This window comes from Cottoperca gobio, unplaced genomic scaffold (genome assembly GCF_900634415.1).
Source record: "Cottoperca gobio unplaced genomic scaffold, fCotGob3.1 fCotGob3_72arrow_ctg1, whole genome shotgun sequence".
In the NCBI taxonomy this organism is placed as follows: Eukaryota; Metazoa; Chordata; class Actinopteri; order Perciformes; family Bovichtidae; genus Cottoperca; species Cottoperca gobio.
In genome coordinates this window covers 1-27,766 of record NW_021167064.1, presented here as the reverse complement: position 1 = coordinate 27,766, position 27,766 = coordinate 1, and the positions used below count along the sequence as shown (strand labels likewise).

General features: G+C 38.6%; 1 protein-coding gene across 1 annotated transcript; it reads left to right on the top strand.

The window, feature by feature from the left end:
- Window positions 1–6,713: 6,713 nt before the first annotated feature.
- LOC115006260 (proteasomal ubiquitin receptor ADRM1-like) lies at window positions 6,714–14,748 on the top strand (the record flags this gene model as incomplete). The annotated part of the gene is made up of 7 exons (XM_029428388.1): window positions 6,714–6,814; window positions 8,803–9,030; window positions 10,007–10,123; window positions 13,432–13,555; window positions 13,819–13,905; window positions 13,995–14,094; window positions 14,507–14,748. Coding segments are annotated over exons 2-7 (880 nt in total), but the record flags the coding sequence as incomplete, so codon positions are not given.
- Window positions 14,749–27,766: the final 13,018 nt, after the last annotated feature.

The following is a 27,766-nucleotide window of genomic DNA, read 5'->3' as shown; positions in this document are numbered from 1 at the left end:
AGGTACTGAATGTCGTGTGCTGATGATGTAACGCTTGTTAGACAGAATATAGATGTGTGTTCAGCACTTATGTTGCATAAACTGCACATTTACGCTCACAGTCCAATGCACATACTGTACAGTGAAAATATATCCTACCCCCCTCGACTCTGAATTCAAAGCACTTTGCAGACTCACAGCAACAGGTTCGCTCTGATTTCTCTTGACCCTCCTGTTTTGTCGAGCATCTAAACTGTTTACATGTGTGTTCATTGACCTCCTTGTTCTTTGCTTTCTCCTCTTACTGATATCCACATACAACCATATGCATACATGGCATATTTCAGAAATAAATTATGGACTATTGAAATACCTGTCGTTGTTTTTGAGCGCTCACTTTAACAGCATTGTTTGACATCAGAGGGTTATTTAAACCCTAATAAAGATCACACGATGATTTTTAATGTTGCTGCTTCACAACATTCTGTGTTTTCTTTACTTTTTCTGATCTCTGTACGGAAGTGATGCATTCACTTCAGAAAAATATATTTTCCCTGTTTCTATGAATTATAGGAAACTTTTAAAATCTATTTTCATTCAATCTGAGATGGGAAATATTCTCAACTCATCGAAATTTGATCAATTATAACTTATATAGAAAACAAATGCCAGTCGACGAGGAGTGCTACTTCACAAAGATGCTCTTTGATCCAAAGACGTATGAGAACAGGATGGAGGTCAGACTCGTTTCAGATTAATTTAGTACATCATTGTGTTAACAAAAGAAATACACAAAACCACATTCATGTCCAATCACAAATATGAAACATGATATTACAGATACAGGATTATTTGTTGACCAGAAAGAGAATCTTCAAAAAACAAGTAAAAAAGTTATTAAATTAAATACAAATTGACAAAGATAAAAAAGAAAATGTATGTAATAGATTAAAGTACATTAAGATAAAACGTACATTAAGATTAAAGTACATTAAGCGGTGAGAATGATGTTCTTTGATTTCTCCAGCACCTTTAACACCATCCAGCCCCTACTCCTGAGAGATAAGCTGACAGAGATGAGGGTGGACTCACATCTGGTGAGATGGATCACGGACTACCTCACAGAGAGACCACAGTACGTCAGGCTGAAAGGCTGCACGTCCGACACTGTGGTCAGCAGCACTGGAGCGCCACAGGGGACCGTACTCTCCCCTGTCTTGTTCACCATCTACACCTCTGACTTCCAGCACAACTCTGAGCTCTGCCACATGCAGAAACACTGATGACACTGTGATCGTCGGCTGGGTCAGGAATGTACAAGAGGGGGAGTACAGGAGCCTGGTGGAGGACTTCGTGAGGTGGTCCAAGTCGAACCATCTGCAGCTGAACACCTCCAAGACCAAGGAGCTGGTGGTGGACTTCCGGAGGATCAGGCCACACCTGCAACCTGTGTCCTTCTCCACAGACTGCTGTCCCTGTCCTCCTCCACAGACTGTTGTCCCTGTCCTGCTCCAAAGACTGCTGTCCTGCTCCACAGACTGCTGTCCCTGTCCTCCACAGACTGTTGTCCCTGTCCTGCTCCAAAGACTGCTGTCCTGCTCCACAGACTGCTGTCCCTGTCCTCCACAGACTGCTGTCCCTGTCCTGCTCCACAGAGTGCTGTCCCTGTCCTGCTCCACAGACTGCTGTCCTGCTCCACAGACTGCTGTCCCTGTCCTGCTCCACAGACTGTTGTCTCTGTCCTGCTCCACAGACTGCTTTCCCTGTCCTTCTCCACAGACTGCTGTCCCTGTCCTCCTCCACAGACTGCTGTCCCTGTCCTGCTCCACAGACTGCTGTCTCTGTCCCGTTCCACAGACTGCTGTCCCTGTCCTCCTCCACAGACTGCTGTCCCTGTCCTGCTCCACAGACTGCTGTCTTTGTCCCGTTCCACAGACTGCTGTCCCTATCCTGCTCCACAGACTGTTGTCCCTGTTCTGCTCCACAGACTGCTGTCCCTGTCCTGCTCCACAGACTGCTGTCTCTGTCCTGCTCCACAGACTACTGTCCCTGTCCCACTCCACAGACTTCTGTCCCGCTCCACAGACTACTGTCCCTGTCCTACTCCACAGACTGCTGTCTCTGTCCCGCTCCACAGACTGCTGTCCCCATCCTGCTTCACAGACTACTGTCCCCGTCCCGCTCCACAGACTGCTGTCCCCGTCCTGCTCCACAGAGTGCTGTCCCCATCCTCCTCCACAGACTGTTGTCCCTATCCTGCTCCACAGAATGCTGCCCCTGTCCTCCTCTACAGACTGCTGTCCCTGTTCCGCTCCACAGACTGCTGTCTCTGTCCCTTTCCACAGACTACTGTCCCTGTCCTGCTCCACAGACTACTGTCCCTGTCTCGCTCCACAAACTGCTGTCCCTGTCCTGCTCCACAGACTGCTGTCTCTGTCCCTCTCTACAGACTGCTGTCCCTGTTCGGCTCCACAGACTGCTATCCCTGTTCTTCTCCACAGACTGCTGTCCCTGTCCTGCTCCACAGACTGCTGTCCCTGTCCTGCTCCACAGACTGCCGTCCCTGTCCTGCTGTCCCTGTCGTGCTCCACAGACTTCTGTCCCTGTCCTGACTGCTGTCCCTGTCCTCCTCCACAGACTGTTGTCCCTGTCCTGCTCCACAGACTGCTGTCCCTGTCCTGCTCCACAGACTTCTGTCCCTTTGCTGCTCCACAGATTGCTGTCCCTGTCCTCCTCTACAGACTGCTGTCCCTATTCCGCTCCACAGACTGCTGTCTCTGTCCCTTTCCACAGACTACTGTCCCTGTCCCGCTCCACAAACTGCTGTCCCTGTCCTGCTCCGCAGACTGCTGTCTCTGTCCCTCTCTACAGACTGATGTCCCTGTTTGGCTCCACAGACTGCTATCCCTGTTCTTCTCCACAGACTGCTGTCCCTGTCCTGCTCCACAGACTGCTGTCTTTGTCCCGTTCCACACACTGCTGTCCCTTCCTGCTCCACAGACTGTTGTCCCTGTTCTGGTCCACAGACTGCTGTCCCTGTCCTGCTCCACAGACTGCTGTCTCTGTCCCGTTCCACAGACTTCTGTCCTGCTCCACAGTCTGGTGCCTCTGTCCCGCTCCACAGACTGCTGTCCCTTTCCTGCTCCACACACTGCTGTCCCTGTCCTTCTCCACAGACTGCTGTCCCTGTCCTCCTCCACAGACTGCTGTCCCTGTCCTGCTCCACAGACTGCTGTTCCTGTCCTCCTCCACAGACTGCTGTCCCTGTTCCGGTCCACAGACTGCTGTCTTTGTCCCGTTCCACACACTGCTGTCCCTTCCTGCTCCACAGACTGCTGTCCTGCTCCACAGACTGCTGTCCCTGTCCTGCTCCACAGACTCTTTTCCCTGTCCTTCTCCACAGACCACTGTCCCTGTCCTCCTCCACAGACTGCTGTCCCTGTTCTGCTCCACAGACTGCTGTCCCTGTCCTGCTCCACAGACTGCTGTCTCTGTCCCGCTCCACAGACTACTGTCCCTGTCCCGCTCCACAGACTTCTGTCATGCTCCACAGACTGCTGTCCCTTTCCTGCTCCACACACTGCTGTCCCTGTCCTTCTCCACAGACTGCTGTCCCTGTCCTTCTCCACAGACTGCTGTCCCTGTCCTCCTCCACAGACTGTTGTCCCTGTCCTGCTCCACAGACTGATGTCCCCGTCCTCCTCCACAGACTGTTGTCCCTGTTCCGCTCCACAGACTGCTGTCATGCTCCACACACTGCTGTCCCTTTCCTGCTCCACAGACAGCTGTCCCTGTCAAATCAAATCAAATCAAATCAAATTTATTTGTATAGCCCAATATCACAAATTATACATTTGTCTCAGTGTGCTTTACAGACTGTACAGGTTACGACATCCTCTGTCCTTAGACCCTCACATCGCACAAGGAAAAACTTCCTAAAAGAAACCCCAAAATTAAAGGGGAAAAAATGGAAGAAACCTCAGGGAGAGCAACTGAGGAGGGATCCCTCTCCCAGGACGGACAGACGTGCAATAGATGTCGTGTGTACAGGATAAACAACATAGTACAAATACAACATTTGACAGAAATGATGTTGTGTTGAAAAAGAGAAAGTTTGGATGAATCCAGGAAAATGTCAAAAAGGCTTCCCGGTGTCCAGCAGGACCAGGGCAGCAGGCGCAGCCACGATTCCTGATCCTGACGTAAACTTTATCAGTGGCAACCTGCCACATGAGAGACAGACACTCCGGGGATGATGCCCCGGATGGTGAGTTAGTAACATACATTTACATAAATGCATACAGATAGAGAGGGAGAAGAAGAGAGGGAGGGGAGGAGAGAGGAAGAGAAGGAAGAGAGCAGGGAGGTGTCCCCCGGCAGTCTAAGCCTATAGCAGCATAACTAGGGGCTGATCCAGGGCAAACCTGAGCCAGCCCTAACTATAAGCTTTATCAAAAAGGAAAGTCTTTAGCCTACTCTTAAATGTGGAGAGTGTGTCTGCCTCCCGAACACAAACTGGAAGCTGGTTCCACTGGAGAGGAGCTTGATAGCTGAAGGCTCTGGCTCCCATTGTACTCTTAGAGACTCTAGGAACCACAAGTAACCCTGCAGTCTGGGAGCGCAATGCTCTAGTTGGTTTATAAGGTACTATGAGATCTTTAAGATATGCTGGAGCCTGACCATTAATTGATTTGTAAGTCAGGAGAAGGATTTTGAATTCTATTCTGTATTTTACCGGGAGCCAGTGCAGAGCAGCTAATACAGGAGTAATATGATCCCGTTTCCTTGTTCTAGTCAATACACGTGCCGCTGCATTTTGAATCAACTGAAGAGTCTTAAGCGACTTTTTGGGACAACCTGATAACAATGAGTTGCAGTAATCCAGCCTTGAAGTAACAAATGCATGGACTAGTTTTTCTGCATCATTTTGAGACAGGATGTTATGTTTGCAATGTTACGTAGATGAAAGAAGGCAGTCCTTGAGATTTGTTTTATGTGGGAGTTAAACGACAGATCTTGATCAAAGATGACGCCAAGATTCCTTACAGTGGTGCTGGAGGCCAAGTTAATGCCATCCAGAGCTTCTGTCATTAGAAAATGCGTTTCGGAGGCGTTTAGGGCCAAGTATAATAACTTCAGTTTTGTCTGTTTAACATCAAGAAGTTGCTAGACATCCAAGTTTTCATATCCTTAAGGCTTGAAGTTTAGCCAATTGATTGGTTTCATCTGGTTTAATTGATAGATATAATTGGGTATCATCCGCATAACAATGAACGTTTATAGAGTGGTTCCTTATAATATTGCCCAAAGGAAGCATATATAAGGTGAATAGAATCGGTCCAAGTACAGAACCCTGCGGAACTCCAAGACTGACTTTGGCTGTCATGGAGGATTTATCGTTAACAAGTACAAATTGAGATCGCTCAGATAAATAGGACTTGAACCAGCTTAGTGCGGTTCCTTTTATGCCAACACAATGTTCCAGTCTCTGTAGTAGAATGTCCTGATCAACAGTGTGGAAAGCAGCACTGAGGTCTAACAAGACAAGAACAGAGACAAGTCCTTTGTCTGATGCCAATAGAAGGTCATTGGTAACTTTCACCAGGGCCGTCTCTGTGCTATGATGAACTCTAAATCCAGATTGAAAAACCTCAAATAAACTATTATTATGTAAAAAGTCACACAACTGTTTTGCGACTGCTTTCTCAAGGATCTTAGCGAGAAAGGGAAGGTTAGATATCGGCCTATAGTTGGCTAAACCCTCTGGATCAAGACCAGGCTTTTTAAGAAGTGGTTTTATTACAGCTACTTTAAAGGATTGTGGTACGTAGCCAGATAATAGAGACAGGTTGATCATATTTAATAACGAAGTGTTATTAAATATGCTCCACAGAATGCTGTGCCTGTCCTGCTCCACAGACTGCTGTCCCTGTCCTGCTCCACAGACTTCTGTTCTGCTCCACAGACTGGTGTCTCGGTCCCGCTCTATAGACTACTGTCCTGCTCCACAGACTGCTGTCCCTGTCCTGCTCCACAGACTGCTGTCCCTGTTCTGCTCCACAGACTGCTGTCCCTGTCCTGCTCCACAGACTGCTGTCCCTGTTCTGCTCCACAGACTGCTGTCCCTGTTCTGCTCCACAGACTGCTGTCCCTGTCCCCCTGGCCACAAGACTATACAACTCCTCTTGTTCTCTTGGGAGGGTGGGGGTAGATGGGTAATTATTGTATGTCACGTTTTAAGCTACTGGATGCCTGAATTTCCCTCGGGATAAATAAAGTATCCATCCATCCATCCAAATAAAACACAAGAACAGTAGAGGTTAGACTTGTTGCTAAGCTTTGTAATATATAGGTCATAAAAAATACATTTAAATAAAATATATAAGCTTTTAAGAAATAGATTTAACTCGTTACATTTCTCTCAATTGTACCAGTGGAATCGGCCCATATTACATAAACACAATCTTTGTATTTGACTGGGAACAAATTGGATAATATATAAATATAATATATACATTTTCCTTTTATCATGAAACAAATTATTTGTATCTATTATTTTGTTGTTATTACTGTTTTTCCAGATTATATCTTTATGGGGGGAATAGTAAAAAAGTAAAGCCTGCTGAATCTGATTCATTTCTATTAAAAGAAAATCTTTATTCAATAAAATAAACAACTGTGTCCTCTCTACCGAACATGCTCATGGACATTTAAAGCCCCCATTATTGGCACACTGTTCGACCAATCACAGTGAAGCACCGGCGCCAGACATCCAATTACTATCATCCTCAGTGTTAGCTTGCTCTGCGGCTGCACGACATTTCAGTGAGTACATGTAAGTATAAACGTCTTGTTTTCTGATATATATATATATATATATATTTAATTAATAACATAGAGACCAGGTGTGTTTTTATTCCACGTGTGTGAGATGTAAAAGTGCAGCTCCGTGGTGAGCTCATGGAGGTGAAAACAGGGGGCTCGCGGCAGGATGCAGAGTCATCTGTGGCTGCTGTTTACTCTGAGATCTAAAATCTGCTTATTTATCATATTCTCATTTATTATATTCTTATTTATCATATTCTCATTTATTATATTCTTATTTATTATATTCTTATTTTTTATAGTCTTATTTATTATATTCTTATTTATCATCTTCTTATTTATCATATTCTTATTTATTATATTCTTATTTATTATATTCTTATTTTTATAGTCTTATTTATTATATTCTCATTTATTATATTCTTATTTATTATATTCTTATTTCTCATATTCTTATTTCTCATATTCTTATTTATTATATTCTTATTTTTTATATTCTTGTTTATTATATTCTCATTTATCATCTTCTTATTTATTATATTCTTATTTCTCATATTCTTATTTATTCTTATTTATTATATTCTTATTTATTATATTCTCATTTATCATATTCTTATTTATTATATTCTTATTTATCATCTTCTTATTTATTATATTCTTATTTCTCATATTCTTATTTCTCATATTCTTATTTCTCATATTCTTATTTATTATATTCTTATTTTTTATATTCTTATTTATTATATTCTCATTTATCATCTTCTTATTTATTATATTCTTATTTTTTATATTCTTATTTATCATATTATCATTTATCATCTTATTTCTCATATTCTTATTTCTCATATTCTTATTTATTATATTCTTTTTTATATTCTTATTTATTATATTCTTATTTATTATATTCTTATTTATCATATTATCATTTATCATCTTATTTCTCATATTCTTATTTATTATATTCTTTTTTATATTCTTATTTTTTATATTCTTATTTATTATATTCTCATTTATCATCTTCTCTGGTTGATTTGTTATTATTTAACTCTCCTCGAAGAAATTTACAACGAATAGCTAAACATATTTTTTACAGTAATTTTCTAGTTCGTAGAGAACAAGTTTTAAAATGATCAGATTTCAGTGAAAAATACAAACTCATGAAATAAGAACTTTATTGATCCCAGAGGAAAATCAATTGTTACGCTCGAGTCAAAGAAGCAAAGAGGAAGAAAAGGTTGAGGGATAAATACAATAACATCATAGACATAGACATAATAATAATAATAATAATAATAATAATAATAATAATAATAATAATAATAATAATAATAAAACTTATAATATTATGAAAACTCATGATCATTTTATTTTATTAAGTGCTTTGATAGAAAGCAAAAGTGGGATATTAACCAAACAGAAGCAAGATATTAATTATAAATAAAAATAATAAAAGCAATAAACATCTGTTCAAAGTATTTTTCTTGTAAAATGTATTATTCTTCATTTCTGTTTCTTAACTTTGCAGTACTTGATTTTTATGTTTATTTAATTTGTTTGCACACATAAAATCCAAATAATAATAAAGAAAAAGGAATGTGACCGGAGAGGTCAAGAAGCTGCAGGCGGATACGACTTAACCAACAGTACAGTACTGACGACAAGAAGCACAGAACATATGTGTATATATATATATATATATATATATATATATATATATATATATATATATATATATATATATATATATATATATATATATATATATATATATATATATATATATATATATATACACACACAATCAGTAACATTCAACAAACACGTGGAAAAACTAAGCGAGGGACAATTAATAATTAGACATCGTGAATGTGAAATGTTCTACAGAGGATGAGCTTCAGAGTTTAAAGTCGTCGTATGAAACCCTCCCGCTGCTGACTTCAGCCTCATGAGTCTCTGTGTTTCTGTGTAACTCGCAGTCCTTCCTCTCGTTCTCTTCAGACGTCTCTCCTCTTCATCATGGCCTCTGGAGCGTTGTTCCCCAGCATGGTGTCCGGCTCCCGCGGCTCCTCCAGCAAGTACCTGGTGGAGTTTCGTGCTGGTAAGATGACCATGAAGGGCAGCACGGTGACGCCCGACAAGCGCAAAGGTCAGGTGTACATCCAGCAGACCGACGACTCGCTCATCCACTTCTGCTGGAAGGACCGCACCACCACCAACGTGGACGATGTGGGTGGAGCCTGTCAACATCAAGTGTTTCAACACACGGTTACAATATTCATACGATACAAAACAACATGACAACACAAAGCCAAGCAGACCAAAGACTCCATTATTTATATATGTATATATATATATACATATATGTAGTTTTTTAATAAATTTATGTTCATATATATATATATTAATTTTAATTTATATATATATATTGTTTAATTTATTTATATTTATATATATTTTTTATATATTTATATATATATATATATATATATATTTTTTTTTTTATATATATGTATATTGTTTTTTAATTTACTTTATTTATATATATATATATATATATATATATATATATAATATTCAACATGAAAGTATTTAAAACAGACTTTATATCTGGCCCACAGCTCTTTGATCTTAAAACAGACATATTTTACATTTTCTTAGCATTTTATTTTTCTAATTCTTTTTGTCATTTTCTGTTCTATATTTATGCTTTTCGACTTTGCAGTAATTCATTTTTATTTGTATTTATTTATTTTATTTGCAGACACGTAAGACGACATAATAACACTGGAAATAACCAATAACACAAACATTAAAAATAAACATGGGTTATATATATAAGCTCACTTCAATACATATTGCTAACTAACTAGTATATATATATATCTTTAAATTAATTCTAGTTCTAGTTTTTTAGCTGTAATATATCACTACAGAAAAAAGGAGACGAACCACATGTAGTAAGACTTTGTGACAAAAACAAACTAAATATATTAAACTAAACTGAAACTAGCAAACGCAGTCTGAACACAAATCAAATCTTTCTCACAATTTGTGTTGTTCTCAAAAATGTGTTTAAAATCCTCCAGTGAATTTAACGAGTGACTTCCTCTTCCTGTTGTAGCAGGTTTTATATGAGTCTTCTTGAACAAGTATCAGTGTGTGCATGTAAAGAAGATCTCTCCCGTGTCTCGTGCTGCTCCAGGACCTGATCATCTTCCCTGATGACTGCGAGTTCAAGCGTGTGAGCCAGTGCACCACCGGCCGAGTCTTCGTGCTGAAGTTCAAGGCCGGCTCCAAGAGGCTTTTCTTCTGGATGCAGGTACAAAACATGTTCATGTTTCACTTCTTCTTGCCGCAGTAGCTCCAGACCTCTTCCTCATTAAAGCTCCTCAGTGAGACACAGCTGTCCCATCAACACACACTGTAGTTTATTTTAACACACACACACACACACACACACACACACACACACACACACACACACACACACACACACACACACACACCGTCCTGCTGCCACTAGAACTCATTAGAACTCACTGTGAGTGGGACCCGCCCTCAAATAAAACTGCTGCTGTTCTGCTCCAAAATGTCAGGTCAGCTGACAGTCTGCACACTGAGAACTGTTTACACTGCAGCTCGACAATAATCAATAAATAGTAATAATAATAAAAAATATATATATATTACATTATATTATATTACATTACATTACATTATATTACATTATACTACATTACATTATATTATATTACATTATACTACATTACATTATATTATATTATATTACATTATATTATATTACATTATATTATATTATATTATATTATATTATATTACATTATATTACATTATATTATATTACATTATATTACATTATATTATATTATATTATATTATATTATATTATATTATATTATATTACATTATATTACATTATATTATATTACATTATATTACATTATATTATATTATATTATATTATATTACATTACATTATATTACATTACATTATATTATACTACATTACATTATATTACATTATATTACATTATACTACATTACATTATATTACATTTTATTACATTATACTACATTACATTATATTACATTATATTACATTATACTACATTACATTATATTACATTATATTACATTATATTACATTATATTACATTATATTATATTACATTATATTACATTATATTATATTACATTACATTACATTACATTATATTATATTACATTATATTACATTATATTATATTACATTATATTATAATACATTATATTACATTATAATCCATCCATCATCTACCGCTTATCCGGGATCAGGTCGCGGGGGCAGCAGCTCCAGTAAGGAACCCCAATCTTCCCTTCTCCGGGCCACATCCTCCAGCTCCGACTGGGGGATCCTGAGGCGTTCCCAGTGAGGAGATATAATCTCTCCACCGAGTTCTGGGTCTTCCCCGGGGTCTCCTCCCAGCTGGACGTGCCTGGAACACCTCCCTAGGGAGGCGCCCAGGTGGCAACCCCTCTCCTCCGCGACTACGCCTCAATATCGGCTTTGCCTCTGACACGGCAGAGGCTGCCGCCCTTCTAGTCCTTCGGTACCCTGCAACTGTTTCCGGAGTCCTCCCGGATAACATAACCCGGAAGGACTCCTTCTTCAGTTGGACGGCTTCCCTGACCACCGGGGTCCACCACGGTGTTCGAGGGTTACCGCCCCTTGAGGCACCTAAGACCTTGAGACACACGTGGGAAACGATGGAGACACCTGGAGAGGCGTGATTGGGAGGAAGGGCCTCCCTGATCTAAACCCGAACGGTCGTTTGTTGTTGGACTTCTGTGCTAGTCATGGAATGGCCTTAACAAACACCATGTTCGAACATAAGGATGCTCATAAGTGCACGTGGTACCAGAGCACCCTAGGCCAAAGGTCAATGATCGATTTTGTAATCGTATCATCTGATCTGAGGCCGCATGTTTTGGACACTCGGGTGAAGAGAGGGGCGGAGCTGTCGACTGATCACCATCTGGTGGTGAGTTGGATCAAGGGGTGGGGGAAGACTCTGGACAGACCTGGTAAACCCAAATGGGTAGTGCGGGTGAACTGGGAACGTCTGGAGGAAGCCCCTGTCCTGGGGATCTTTAACTCACACCTCCGGCGGAGTTTTTCAGCCATCCCTGTGGAGGTTGGGGGCATTGAACCTGAGTGGGCGATGTTCAAAACCTCTATTGCTGAAGCTGCGGTGATGAGCTGTGGTCTCAAGGTCTTAGGTTCCTCAAGGGGCGGTAACCCTCGAACACCGTGGTGGACCCCGGTGGTCAGGGAAGCCGTCCGACTGAAGAAGGAGTCCTTCCGGGTTATGTTATCCGGGAGGACTCCGGAAACAGTTGCAGGGTATCGAAGGACTAGAAGGGCGGCAGCTTCTGCCGTGTCAGAGGCAAAGCAGCGGGTGTGGGAGAAGTTCGGAGAAGCTATGGAGAAGGACTTTCGGTCGGCACCAAGGTGCTTCTGGAAAACCATCCGGCACCTCAGGAGGGGGGAAGCGAGGAACCATCCAAGCTGTGTACAGCAAGGGTGGGACCCTGCTGACTTCAACTGAGAAGGTTATCGGCCGCTGGAAGGAGCACTTTGAGGAACTCCTGAATCCGACTAACACGCCCTCTATGGTTGAGGCAGAGCTGGAAGCTGATGGGGGATCATTGTCAATTTCCCTGATGGAAGTCACTGAGGTAGTCAAACAACTCCACAGTGGCAAAGCCGCAGGGGTTGATGAGATCCGTCCAGAAATGCTGAAGGCTTTGGGTGTTGAGGGGCTGTCTTGGTGGACACGCCTCGTCAACATTGCGTGGAAGTCTGGGACAGTGCCTAGGGGTTGGCAGACCGGGGTGGTGGTTCCCCTATTTAAAAAGGGGGACCAGAGAGTGTGTGCCAACTACAGGGGTATCACACTTCTCAGCCTCCCTCGTAAAGTCTACTCCAAGGTACTGGAAAGGAGGACGGGTGGCTGGCGTCTCCCTTAGAGATAGGGTGAGAAGCTCAGCCATCCGTGAGAGACTCGGAGTAGAGCCGCTGCTCCTTTACGTTGAAAGGAGCCAGTTGAGGTGGTTCGGGCATCTAGTAAGGATGCCACCTGGGCGCCTCCCTAGGGAGGTGTTCCAGGCACGTCCAGCTGGGAGGAGACCCCGGGGAAGACCCAGGACTCGGTGGAGAGATTATATCTCCTCACTGGGAACGCCTCAGGATCCCCCAGTCGGAGCTGGAGGATGTGGCCCGGAGAAGGGAAGATTGGGGTTCCTTACTGGAGCTGCTGCCCCCGCGACCCGATCCCAGATAAGAGGTAGACGATGGATGGATGGATAATGTAATGTAATGTAATGTAATATGTTATGTAATATAATGTAATATAACATAATGTAATATAATTTATATTATATTATATTACATTTTGTTACATTATATTATATTACATTATATAATATAATGTAATATAACAAATATGTACAATATGAGTTTAGTGCAGGATGTGCTAAACATATAAATTCTGTAATGAAACTAAACCGTTTATGTTTCAGAGTTCAGATGAAACTTCTCTGAGTTTTACTTCTTTCTCATTTCAGGAGCCGAAGTCTGAGAAAGACGAGGAGCATTGTCGTAAAGTGAACGAGTATCTCAACAACCCCCCCATGCCGGGCGCTCTGGGGAGCGGCGGCAGCGGAGGACACGACCTGTCTGCTCTGGGAGGTAAAGGATTCTATATTCAGGCTTCTTATTATTTATTAAGATATTATTCAGGCTTCTTATTATTTATTATTTATTCAGGCTTCCTACACAGGGTGGATACATATTAAAATAAAACACTAAAATAATCATATTGAGTGTTTGCCTAAATGTTGTGTGTGCCACAGCGAGTTTGTGTAATATATATCTATATCCATATATATAGATATAGATATAGATATATATCCAGATTATTGTTCGTGTTCTGGATGTTATTTCATGTGCAGGAGAAGGCGGCCTGCAAAGCCTTCTGGGTAACATGAGCCACAACCAGCTCATGCAGCTCATTGGACCGACTGGACTGGGCGGGATCGGTACGTAGCTGCTCGCTGACGGAGGAGAAGATCTTGGTAAATGTATTTAAAAGCTCTCCAGAGAATAACGTGGCTGTTTGCATCATCAGGGGGTCTCGGGGCGCTGGCTGGTCCAGGACTGGCAAATCTCCTGGGAAGCAGCAGCAGCAGCAGCAGCAGCGTCCCTGCAGCCAGCAACTCCTCCACCAGGTAACTTGTTGTTGTTATTATTATGATTGTTATTATTACTATACAACAAACGTCACCTCTTTAAACACTGTATTTGATCTTAAGCAGCTTTTGGGGCCCGTTTGGTTGTTTGGTTGCAATATTAATTATTTTGCCGTTTATTGAAATTTATTTTGGAAGTGGAATGATTTTCCTCCAGATCTCATCACTTCTCCACATGTTTGATAATAAATTATATTTTCCTGTTTTTTTGGCACAAAAAATAAAAATGCATCAGAATTAATGTTACTGAGATACCCCAAACTGTAAAATGTTTTAAATTCCTAAAATTTAGTAAACAATAATTAAGTTGTTGTGTTTTCTCTTCATTAATAAACGACTGTAGCATTTTGTTATTATGTATTTGTGCCGTGATGTTTCTCTGTCCTCTCAGTCCGTCCACAGCCGTCACCCCGACCTCCACCTCTGCAACCAGCCGCCTCGGCTCCACCCAGGCGCCGACCACCCCCATCACTCCCTCCGCCACCTCAGCGGCCTCCCCCACCGCCACCACCCCCACCACCCCCGTTGTGTCCGCTGTGGCAGCGGGGGCCGCCAATCCCTCCCAGCCCATCCAGCTGAGGGACCTGCAGAGCATCCTGGCCACCATGAACGTCCCCGCCGGAGGACAGGGAGGTGAGAACCTTCAACAACCACCAGAGGGACAAAACATTATCAGGCCTTATTATTATTATTGTTGTTATTATTATTATTATTATTATTATTATTAATTTTTGTAATTATTATTAATTTAGTTATTGTTGTTATTATTATTATTGTTGTTATTATGATTATTTTTGTTATTGTTATTATTACGTTTGTTATTATTATTATTATTTAATGTAACAGGAACATGTAAAACACACATTAATGTAACAGGAACATGTAACACACACATTAATGTAACAGGAACATGTAACACACACATTAATGTAACAGGAACATGTAACACACACATTAATCTAACAGGAACATGTAACACACACATTAATCTAACAGGAACATGTAACACACACATTGATGTAACAGGAACATGTAACACACACATTAATCTAACAGGAACATGTAACACACACATTAATCTAACAGGAACATGTAACACACACATTAATGTAACAGGAACATGTAACACACACATTAATGTAGCAGGAACATGTAACACACACATTGATGTAACAGGAACATGTAACACACACATTAATCTAACAGGAACATGTAACACACACATTAATGTAACAGGAACATGTAACACACACATTAATCTAACAGGAACATGTAACACACACATTAATGTAACAGGAACATGTAACACACACATTAATGTAACAGGAACATGTAACACACACATTAATGTAACAGGAACATGTAACACACACATTAATGTAACAGGAACATGTAACACACACATTAATGCAGCAGGAACATGTAACACACACATTAATGCAACAGGAACATGTAACACACATTAATGCAACAGGAACATGTAACACACACATTAATGTAACAGGAACATGTAACACACACATTAATGTAACAGGAACATGTAACGCACACATTAATGTAACAGGAACATGTAACGCACACATTAATGTAACAGGAACATGTAACACACACACATTAATGCAACAGGAACATGTAACACACACATTAATGTAACAGGAACATGTAACACACACATTAATGCAACATGAACATGTAACACACACATTAATGCAACAGGAACATGTAACACACACATTGATGCAACAGGAACATGTAACACACACATTAATGTAACAGGAACATGTAACACACACATTAATGTAACAGGAACATGTAACACACACATTAATGTAACAGGAACATGTAACACACACATTAATGTAACAGGAACATGTAACACACACATTAATGCAACAGGAACATGTAACACACACATTAATGTAACAGGAACATGTAACACACACATTAATGCAACAGGAACATGTAACACACACATTAATGTAACATGAACATGTAACACACACATTAATGTAACAGGAACATGTAACACACACATTAATGCAACAGGAACATGTAACACACACATTAATGTAACATGAACATGTAACACACACATTAATGTAACAGGAACATGTAACACACACATTAATGCAGCAGGAACATGTAAAACACACATTAATGTAAAAGGAACATGTAACACACACATTAATGCAACAGGAACATGTAACACACACATTAATGTAACATGAACATGTAACACACACATTAATGTAACAGGAACATGTAACACACACATTAATGCAACAGGAACATGTAACACACACATTAATGTAACATGAACATGTAACACACACATTAATGTAACAGGAACATGTAACACACACATTAATGCAGCAGGAACATGTAAAACACACATTAATGTAACAGGAACATGTAACACACACATTAATGCAGCAGGAACATGTAACACACACATTAATGCAACAGGAACATGTAACACACACATTAATGCAGCAGGAACATGTAACACACACATTAATGCAACAGGAACATGTAACACACACATTAATACAACAGGAACATGTAACACACACATTGATGCAACAGGAACATGTAACACACACATTAATGTAACAGGAACATGTAACACACACATTAATGCAGCAGGAACATGTAACACACACATTAATGCAACAGGAACATGTAACACACACATTAATACAACAGGAACATGTAACACACACATTAATGCAACAGGAACATGTAACACACACATTAATGTAACAGGAACATGTAACACACACATTAATGCAGCAGGAACATGTAACACACACATTAATGTAACAGGAACATGTAACACACACATTAATGCAGCAGGAACATGTAACACACACATTAATGCAACAGGAACATGTAACACACACATTAATGCAACAGGAACATGTAACACACACATTAATGTAACAGGAACATGTAACACACACATTAATGCAACAGGAACATGTAACACACACATTAATGTAACATGAACATGTAACACACACATTAATGTAACAGGAACATGTAACACACACATTAATGCAGCAGGAACATGTAAAACACACATTAATGTAACAGGAACATGTAACACACACATTAATGCAGCAGGAACATGTAACACACACATTAATGCAACAGGAACATGTAACACACACATTAATGCAGCAGGAACATGTAACACACACATTAATGCAACAGGAACATGTAACACACACATTAATACAACAGGAACATGTAACACACACATTAATGCAACAGGAACATGTAACACACACATTAATGTAACAGGAACATGTAACACACACATTAATGCAGCAGGAACATGTAACACACACATTAATGCAACAGGAACATGTAACACACACATTAATACAACAGGAACATGTAACACACACATTAATGCAACAGGAACATGTAACACACACATTAATGTAACAGGAACATGTAACACACACATTAATGCAGCAGGAACATGTAACACACACATTAATGTAACAGGAACATGTAACACACACATTAATGCAGCAGGAACATGTAACACACACATTAATGCAACAGGAACATGTAACACACACATTAATGCAACAGGAACATGTAACACACACATTAATGTAACAGGAACATGTAACACACACATTAATGCAACAGGAACATGTAACACACACATTAATGTAACAGGAACATGTAACACACACATTAATGCAACAGGAACATGTAACACACACATTAATGTAACATGAACATGTAACACACACATTAATGTAACAGGAACATGTAACACACACATTAATGCAACAGGAACATGTAACACACATTAATGTAACATGAACATGTAACACACACATTAATGTAACAGGAACATGTAACACACACATTAATGCAACAGGAACATGTAACACACACATTAATGTAACATGAACATGTAACACACACATTAATGTAACAGGAACATGTAACACACACATTAATGCAGCAGGAACATGTAAAACACACATTAATGTAACAGGAACATGTAACACACACATTAATGCAGCAGGAACATGTAACACACACATTAATGCAACAGGAACATGTAACACACACATTAATGCAGCAGGAACATGTAACACACACATTAATGCAACAGGAACATGTAACACACACATTAATACAACAGGAACATGTAACACACACATTAATGCAACAGGAACATGTAACACACACATTAATGTAACAGGAACATGTAACACACACATTAATGCAGCAGGAACATGTAACACACACATTAATGCAACAGGAACATGTAACACACACATTAATACAACAGGAACATGTAACACACACATTAATGCAACAGGAACATGTAACACACACATTAATGTAACAGGAACATGTAACACACACATTAATGCAGCAGGAACATGTAACACACACATTAATGTAACAGGAACATGTAACACACACATTAATGCAGCAGGAACATGTAACACACACATTAATGCAACAGGAACATGTAACACACACATTAATGCAACAGGAACATGTAACACACACATTAATGTAACAGGAACATGTAACACACACATTAATGCAACAGGAACATGTAACACACACATTAATGTAACAGGAACATGTAACACACACATTAATGCAACAGGAACATGTAACACACACATTAATGTAACATGAACATGTAACACACACATTAATGTAACAGGAACATGTAACACACACATTAATGCAGCAGGAACATGTAAAACACACATTAATGTAACAGGAACATGTAACACACACATTAATGCAACAGGAACATGTAACACACACATTAATGTAACATGAACATGTAACACACACATTAATGTAACAGGAACATGTAACACACACATTAATGCAACAGGAACATGTAACACACACATTAATGTAACATGAACATGTAACACACACATTAATGTAACAGGAACATGTAACACACACATTAATGCAGCAGGAACTATGTAAAACACACATTAATGTAACAGGAACATGTAACACACACATTAATGCAGCAGGAACATGTAACACACACATTAATGCAACAGGAACATGTAACACACACATTAATACAACAGGAACATGTAACACACACATTGATGCAACAGGAACATGTAACACACACATTAATGTAACAGGAACATGTAACACACACATTAATGCAGCAGGAACATGTAACACACACATTAATGCAACAGGAACATGTAACACACACATTAATACAACAGGAACATGTAACACACACATTAATGCAACAGGAACATGTAACACACACATTAATGTAACAGGAACATGTAACACACACATTAATGCAGCAGGAACATGTAACACACACATTAATGTAACAGGAACATGTAACACACACATTAATGCAGCAGGAACATGTAACACACACATTAATGCAACAGGAACATGTAACACACACATTAATGCAACAGGAACATGTAACACACACATTAATGTAACAGGAACATGTAACACACACATTAATGCAACAGGAACATGTAACACACACATTAATGTAACAGGAACATGTAACACACACATTAATGCAACAGGAACATGTAACACACACATTAATGTAACATGAACATGTAACACACACATTAATGTAACAGGAACATGTAACACACACATTAATGCAACAGGAACATGTAACACACACATTAATGTAACATGAACATGTAACACACACATTAATGTAACAGGAACATGTAACACACACATTAATGCAACAGGAACATGTAACACACACATTAATGTAACATGAACATGTAACACACACATTAATGTAACAGGAACATGTAACACACACATTAATGCAGCAGGAACATGTAAAACACACATTAATGTAACAGGAACATGTAACACACACATTAATGCAGCAGGAACATGTAACACACACATTAATGCAACAGGAACATGTAACACACACATTAATGCAACAGGAACATGTAACACACACATTAATGCAACAGGAACATGTAACACACACATTAATGCAACAGGAACATGTAACACACACATTAATGCAACAGGAACATGTAACACACACATTAATGCAACAGGAACATGTAACACACACATTAATGCACAGGAACATGTAACACACACATTAATGCAACAGGAACATGTAACACACACATTAATGCAACAGGAACATGTAACACACACATTAATGCAACAGGAACATGTAACACACACATTAATGTAACAGGAACATGTAACACACACATTAATGCAACAGGAACATGTAACACACATTAACAAATTATTAATGCAACAGGAACATGTAACACACACATTAATGTAACAGGAACATGTAACACACACATTAATGCAACAGGAACATGTAACACACACATTAATGCAACAGGAACATGTAACACACACATTAATGTAACAGGAACATGTAACACACACATTAATGCAACAGGAACATGTAACACACACATTAATGTAACAGGAACATGTAACACACACATTAATGCAACAGGAACATGTAACACACACATTAATGTAACATGAACATGTAACACACACATTAATGTAACAGGAACATGTAACACACACATTAATGCAACAGGAACATGTAACACACACATTAATGTAACATGAACATGTAACACACACATTAATGTAACAGGAACATGTAACACACACATTAATGCAACAGGAACATGTAACACACACATTAATGTAACATGAACATGTAACACACACATTAATGTAACAGGAACATGTAACACACACATTAATGCAGCAGGAACATGTAAAACACACATTAATGTAACAGGAACATGTAACACACACATTAATGCAGCAGGAACATGTAACACACACATTAATGCAACAGGAACATGTAACACACACATTAATGCAGCAGGAACATGTAACACACACATTAATGCAACAGGAACATGTAACACACACATTAATACAACAGGAACATGTAACACACACATTAATGCAACAGGAACATGTAACACACACATTAATGTAACAGGAACATGTAACACACACATTAATGCAGCAGGAACATGTAACACACACATTAATGCAACAGGAACATGTAACACACACATTAATACAACAGGAACATGTAACACACACATTAATGCAACAGGAACATGTAACACACACATTAATGTAACAGGAACATGTAACACACACATTAATGCAGCAGGAACATGTAACACACACATTAATGTAACAGGAACATGTAACACACACATTAATGCAGCAGGAACATGTAACACACACATTAATGCAACAGGAACATGTAACACACACATTAATGCAACAGGAACATGTAACACACACATTAATGTAACAGGAACATGTAACACACACATTAATGCAACAGGAACATGTAACACACACATTAATGTAACAGGAACATGTAACACACACATTAATGCAACAGGAACATGTAACACACACATTAATGTAACATGAACATGTAACACACACATTAATGTAACAGGAACATGTAACACACACATTAATGCAGCAGGAACATGTAAAACACACATTAATGTAACAGGAACATGTAACACACACATTAATGCAACAGGAACATGTAACACACACATTAATGTAACATGAACATGTAACACACACATTAATGTAACAGGAACATGTAACACACACATTAATGCAACAGGAACATGTAACACACACATTAATGTAACATGAACATGTAACACACACATTAATGTAACAGGAACATGTAACACACACATTAATGCAGCAGGAACATGTAAAACACACATTAATGTAACAGGAACATGTAACACACACATTAATGCAGCAGGAACATGTAACACACACATTAATGCAACAGGAACATGTAACACACACATTAATACAACAGGAACATGTAACACACACATTGATGCAACAGGAACATGTAACACACACATTAATGTAACAGGAACATGTAACACACACATTAATGCAGCAGGAACATGTAACACACACATTAATGCAACAGGAACATGTAACACACACATTAATACAACAGGAACATGTAACACACACATTAATGCAACAGGAACATGTAACACACACATTAATGTAACAGGAACATGTAACACACACATTAATGCAGCAGGAACATGTAACACACACATTAATGTAACAGGAACATGTAACACACACATTAATGCAGCAGGAACATGTAACACACACATTAATGCAACAGGAACATGTAACACACACATTAATGCAACAGGAACATGTAACACACACATTAATGTAACAGGAACATGTAACACACACATTAATGCAACAGGAACATGTAACACACACATTAATGTAACAGGAACATGTAACACACACATTAATGCAACAGGAACATGTAACACACACATTAATGTAACATGAACATGTAACACACACATTAATGTAACAGGAACATGTAACACACACATTAATGCAACAGGAACATGTAACACACACATTAATGTAACATGAACATGTAACACACACATTAATGTAACAGGAACATGTAACACACACATTAATGCAACAGGAACATGTAACACACACATTAATGTAACATGAACATGTAACACACCACATTAATGTAACAGGAACATGTAACACACACATTAATGCAGCAGGAACATGTAAAACACACATTAATGTAACAGGAACATGTAACACACACATTAATGCAGCAGGAACATGTAACACACACATTAATGCAACAGGAACATGTAACACACACATTAATGCAACAGGAACATGTAACACACACATTGATGCAACAGGAACATGTAACACACACATTAATGTAACAGGAACATGTAACACACACATTAATGCAGCAGGAACATGTAACACACACATTAATGCAACAGGAACATGTAACACACACATTAATACAACAGGAACATGTAACACACACATTAATGCAACAGGAACATGTAACACACACATTAATGTAACAGGAACATGTAACACACACATTAATGCAGCAGGAACATGTAACACACACATTAATGTAACAGGAACATGTAACACACACATTAATGCAGCAGGAACATGTAACACACACATTAATGCAACAGGAACATGTAACACACACATTAATGCAACAGGAACATGTAACACACACATTAATGTAACAGGAACTGTAACACACACATTAATGCAACAGGAACATGTAACACACACATTAATGTAACAGGAACATGTAACACACACATTAATGCAACAGGAACATGTAACACACACATTAATGTAACATGAACATGTAACACACACATTAATGTAACAGGAACATGTAACACACACATTAATGCAACAGGAACATGTAACACACACATTAATGTAACATGAACATGTAACACACACATTAATGTAACAGGAACATGTAACACACACATTAATGCAACAGGAACATGTAACACACACATTAATGTAACATGAACATGTAACACACACATTAATGTAACAGGAACATGTAACACACACATTAATGCAGCAGGAACATGTAAACACACATTAATGTAACAGGAACATGTAACACACACATTAATGCAGCAGGAACATGTAACACACACATTAATGCAACAGGAACATGTAACACACACATTAATGCAGCAGGAACATGTAACACACACATTAATGCAACAGGAACATGTAACACACACATTAATACAACAGGAACATGTAACACACACATTAATGCAACAGGAACATGTAACACACACATTAATGTAACAGGAACATGTAACACACACATTAATGCAGCAGGAACATGTAACACACACATTAATGCAGCAGGAACATGTAACACACACATTAATGCAACAGGAACATGTAACACACACATTAATGCAACAGGAACATGTAACACACACATTAATGTAACAGGAACATGTAACACACACATTAATGCAACAGGAACATGTAACACACACATTAATGTAACATGAACATGTAACACACACATTAATGTAACAGGAACATGTAACACACACATTAATGCAACAGGAACATGTAACACACACATTAATGCAACAGGAACATGTAACACACACATTAATGTAACAGGAACATGTAACACACACATTAATGCAACAGGAACATGTAACACACACATTAATGCAACAGGAACATGTAACACACACATTAATGTAACAGGAACATGTAACACACACATTAATGCAACAGGAACATGTAACACACACATTAATGTAACAGGAACATGTAACACACACATTAATGCAACAGGAACATGTAACACACACATTAATGTAACATGAACATGTAACACACACATTAATGTAACAGGAACATGTAACACACACATTAATGCAACAGGAACATGTAACACACACATTAATGTAACATGAACATGTAACACACACATTAATGTAACAGGAACATGTAACACACACATTAATGCAACAGGAACATGTAACACACACATTAATGTAACATGAACATGTAACACACACATTAATGTAACAGGAAACATGTAACACACACATTAATGCAGCAGGAAACATGTAAAACACACATTAATGTAACAGGAACATGTAACACACACATTAATGCAGCAGGAACATGTAACACACACATTAATGCAACAGGAACATGTAACACACACATTAATGCAGCAGGAACATGTAACACACACATTAATGCAACAGGAACATGTAACACACACATTAATGCAACAGGAACATGTAACACACACATTAATGCAACAGGAACATGTAACACACACATTAATGTAACAGGAACATGTAACACACACATTAATGCAGCAGGAACATGTAACACACACATTAATGCAACAGGAACATGTAACACACACATTAATACAACAGGAACATGTAACACACACATTAATGCAACAGGAACATGTAACACACACATTAATGTAACAGGAACATGTAACACACACATTAATGCAGCAGGAACATGTAACACACACATTAATGTAACAGGAACATGTAACACACACATTAATGCAGCAGGAACATGTAACACACACATTAATGCAACAGGAACATGTAACACACACATTAATGCAACAGGAACATGTAACACACACATTAATGTAACAGGAACATGTAACACACACATTAATGCAACAGGAACATGTAACACACACATTAATGTAACAGGAACATGTAACACACACATTAATGCAACAGGAACATGTAACACACACATTAATGTAACATGAACATGTAACACACACATTAATGTAACAGGAACATGTAACACACACATTAATGCAGCAGGAACATGTAAACACACATTAATGTAACAGGAACATGTAACACACACATTAATGCAACAGGAACATGTAACACACACATTAATGTAACATGAACATGTAACACACACATTAATGTAACAGGAACATGTAACACACACATTAATGCAACAGGAACATGTAACACACACATTAATGTAACATGAACATGTAACACACACATTAATGTAACAGGAACATGTAACACACACATAATGCAGCAGGAACATGTAAAACACACATTAATGTAACAGGAACATGTAACACACACATTAATGCAGCAGGAACATGTAACACACGCATTAATGCAACAGGAACATGTAACACACACATTATACAACAGGAACATGTAACACACACATTGATGCAACAGGAACATGTAACACACACATTAATGTAACAGGAACATGTAACACACACATTAATGCAGCAGGAACATGTAACACACACATTAATGCAACAGGAACATGTAACACACACATAATACAACAGGAACATGTAACACACACATTAATGCAACAGGAACATGTAACACACACATTAATGTAACAGGAACATGTAACACACACATTAATGCAGCAGGAACATGTAACACACACATTAATGTAACAGGAACATGTAACACACACATTAATGCAGCAGTGAACTGTAACACACACATTAATGCAACAGGAACATGTAACACACACATTAATGCAACAGGAACATGTAACACACACATTAATGTAACAGGAACACGTAACACATACATTAATGCAACAGGAAACATGTAACACACACATTAATGTAACAGGAACATGTAACACACACATTAATGCAACAGGAACATGTAACACACACATTAATGTACACACATTAATGTAACAGGAACATGAACACACACATTAATGCAACAGGAACATGTCACACAACACATTATGTAACATGAACATGTAACACACACATTAATGTAACAGGAAACCTGTAACCACCACATTAATGCAAACAGGAACATGTAACACACACATTAATGTAACATGAACATGTAACACACACATTAATGTAACAGGAACATGTAACACACACATTAATTGCAGCAGGAACATGTAAAACACACATTAATGCTAACATGAACATGTAACACACACATTAATGCAGCAGGAACATGTAACACACACATTAATGCAACAGGAACATGTAACACACACATTAATACAACAGGAACATGTAACACACACATTAATGCAACAGGAACATGTAACACACACATTAATAAACAGGAACATGTAACACACACATTAATTGCAAGCAGGAACATGTAACACACACATTAATGTAAACAGGAACATGTAACACACACATTAATGCAGCAGGAACATGTAACACACACATTAATGCAAGCAGGAACATGTAACACACATTAATGCAACAGGAACATGTAACACACACATTAATGTCAACAGGAACATGTAACACACACATTAATGTAACAGGAACATGTACACACACATTATGCAACGGAACATGTAACACACACATTAATGTAACATGAACATGTAACACACACATTAATGTAACAGAACATGTAACACACACATTAATGCAACAGGAACATGTAACACACACATTAATGTAACATGAACATGTACACACACACATATTAATGTAACAGGACATGTAACACACACATTAATGCAACAGGAACATGTAACACACACATTAATGTAACATGAGACATGTAAGCACACACATTAATTGGAAACATGTAACACACACATTAATGCAAGCAGGAACATGTAAACACACATTAATGTAACAGGACAATGTAACAGCACACATTAAATGCAGCAGGAACATGTAACACCACATAATGCAACAAGGGAACATGTAACACACACATAATGGTGCCGCAGGTAACAATGTAAGCAACACAAGAAAAAAAAAAAAAGAAAAAAAAAAAAAAAACATTAATGTCAACAGAACTGTAATACAACACACATTACTAGCAACAGGAAACATAACACAACACATTACTGCAACAGGAACATGTAATCACACACATTAATGTAACAGGACATGTAACACACAGCACATTAATGCAGCAGGAAGCATGTACACACCATTATGCAGGCAAGGAACATGTAACACACACATTATGCAACAGGAACATGTACACACACATTAAGGCAACAGAACATGTATCACACACATTAATGTAACAGGAACATTTAACACACACATTAATGGCCACGGAACATGTCAACACACATCCTTAATATCACTAAGCATGTAACACAGCACTTAATGCAACGGACATGTAACACACACATTAAGTAACATGACATGTAACACACACATTAATGT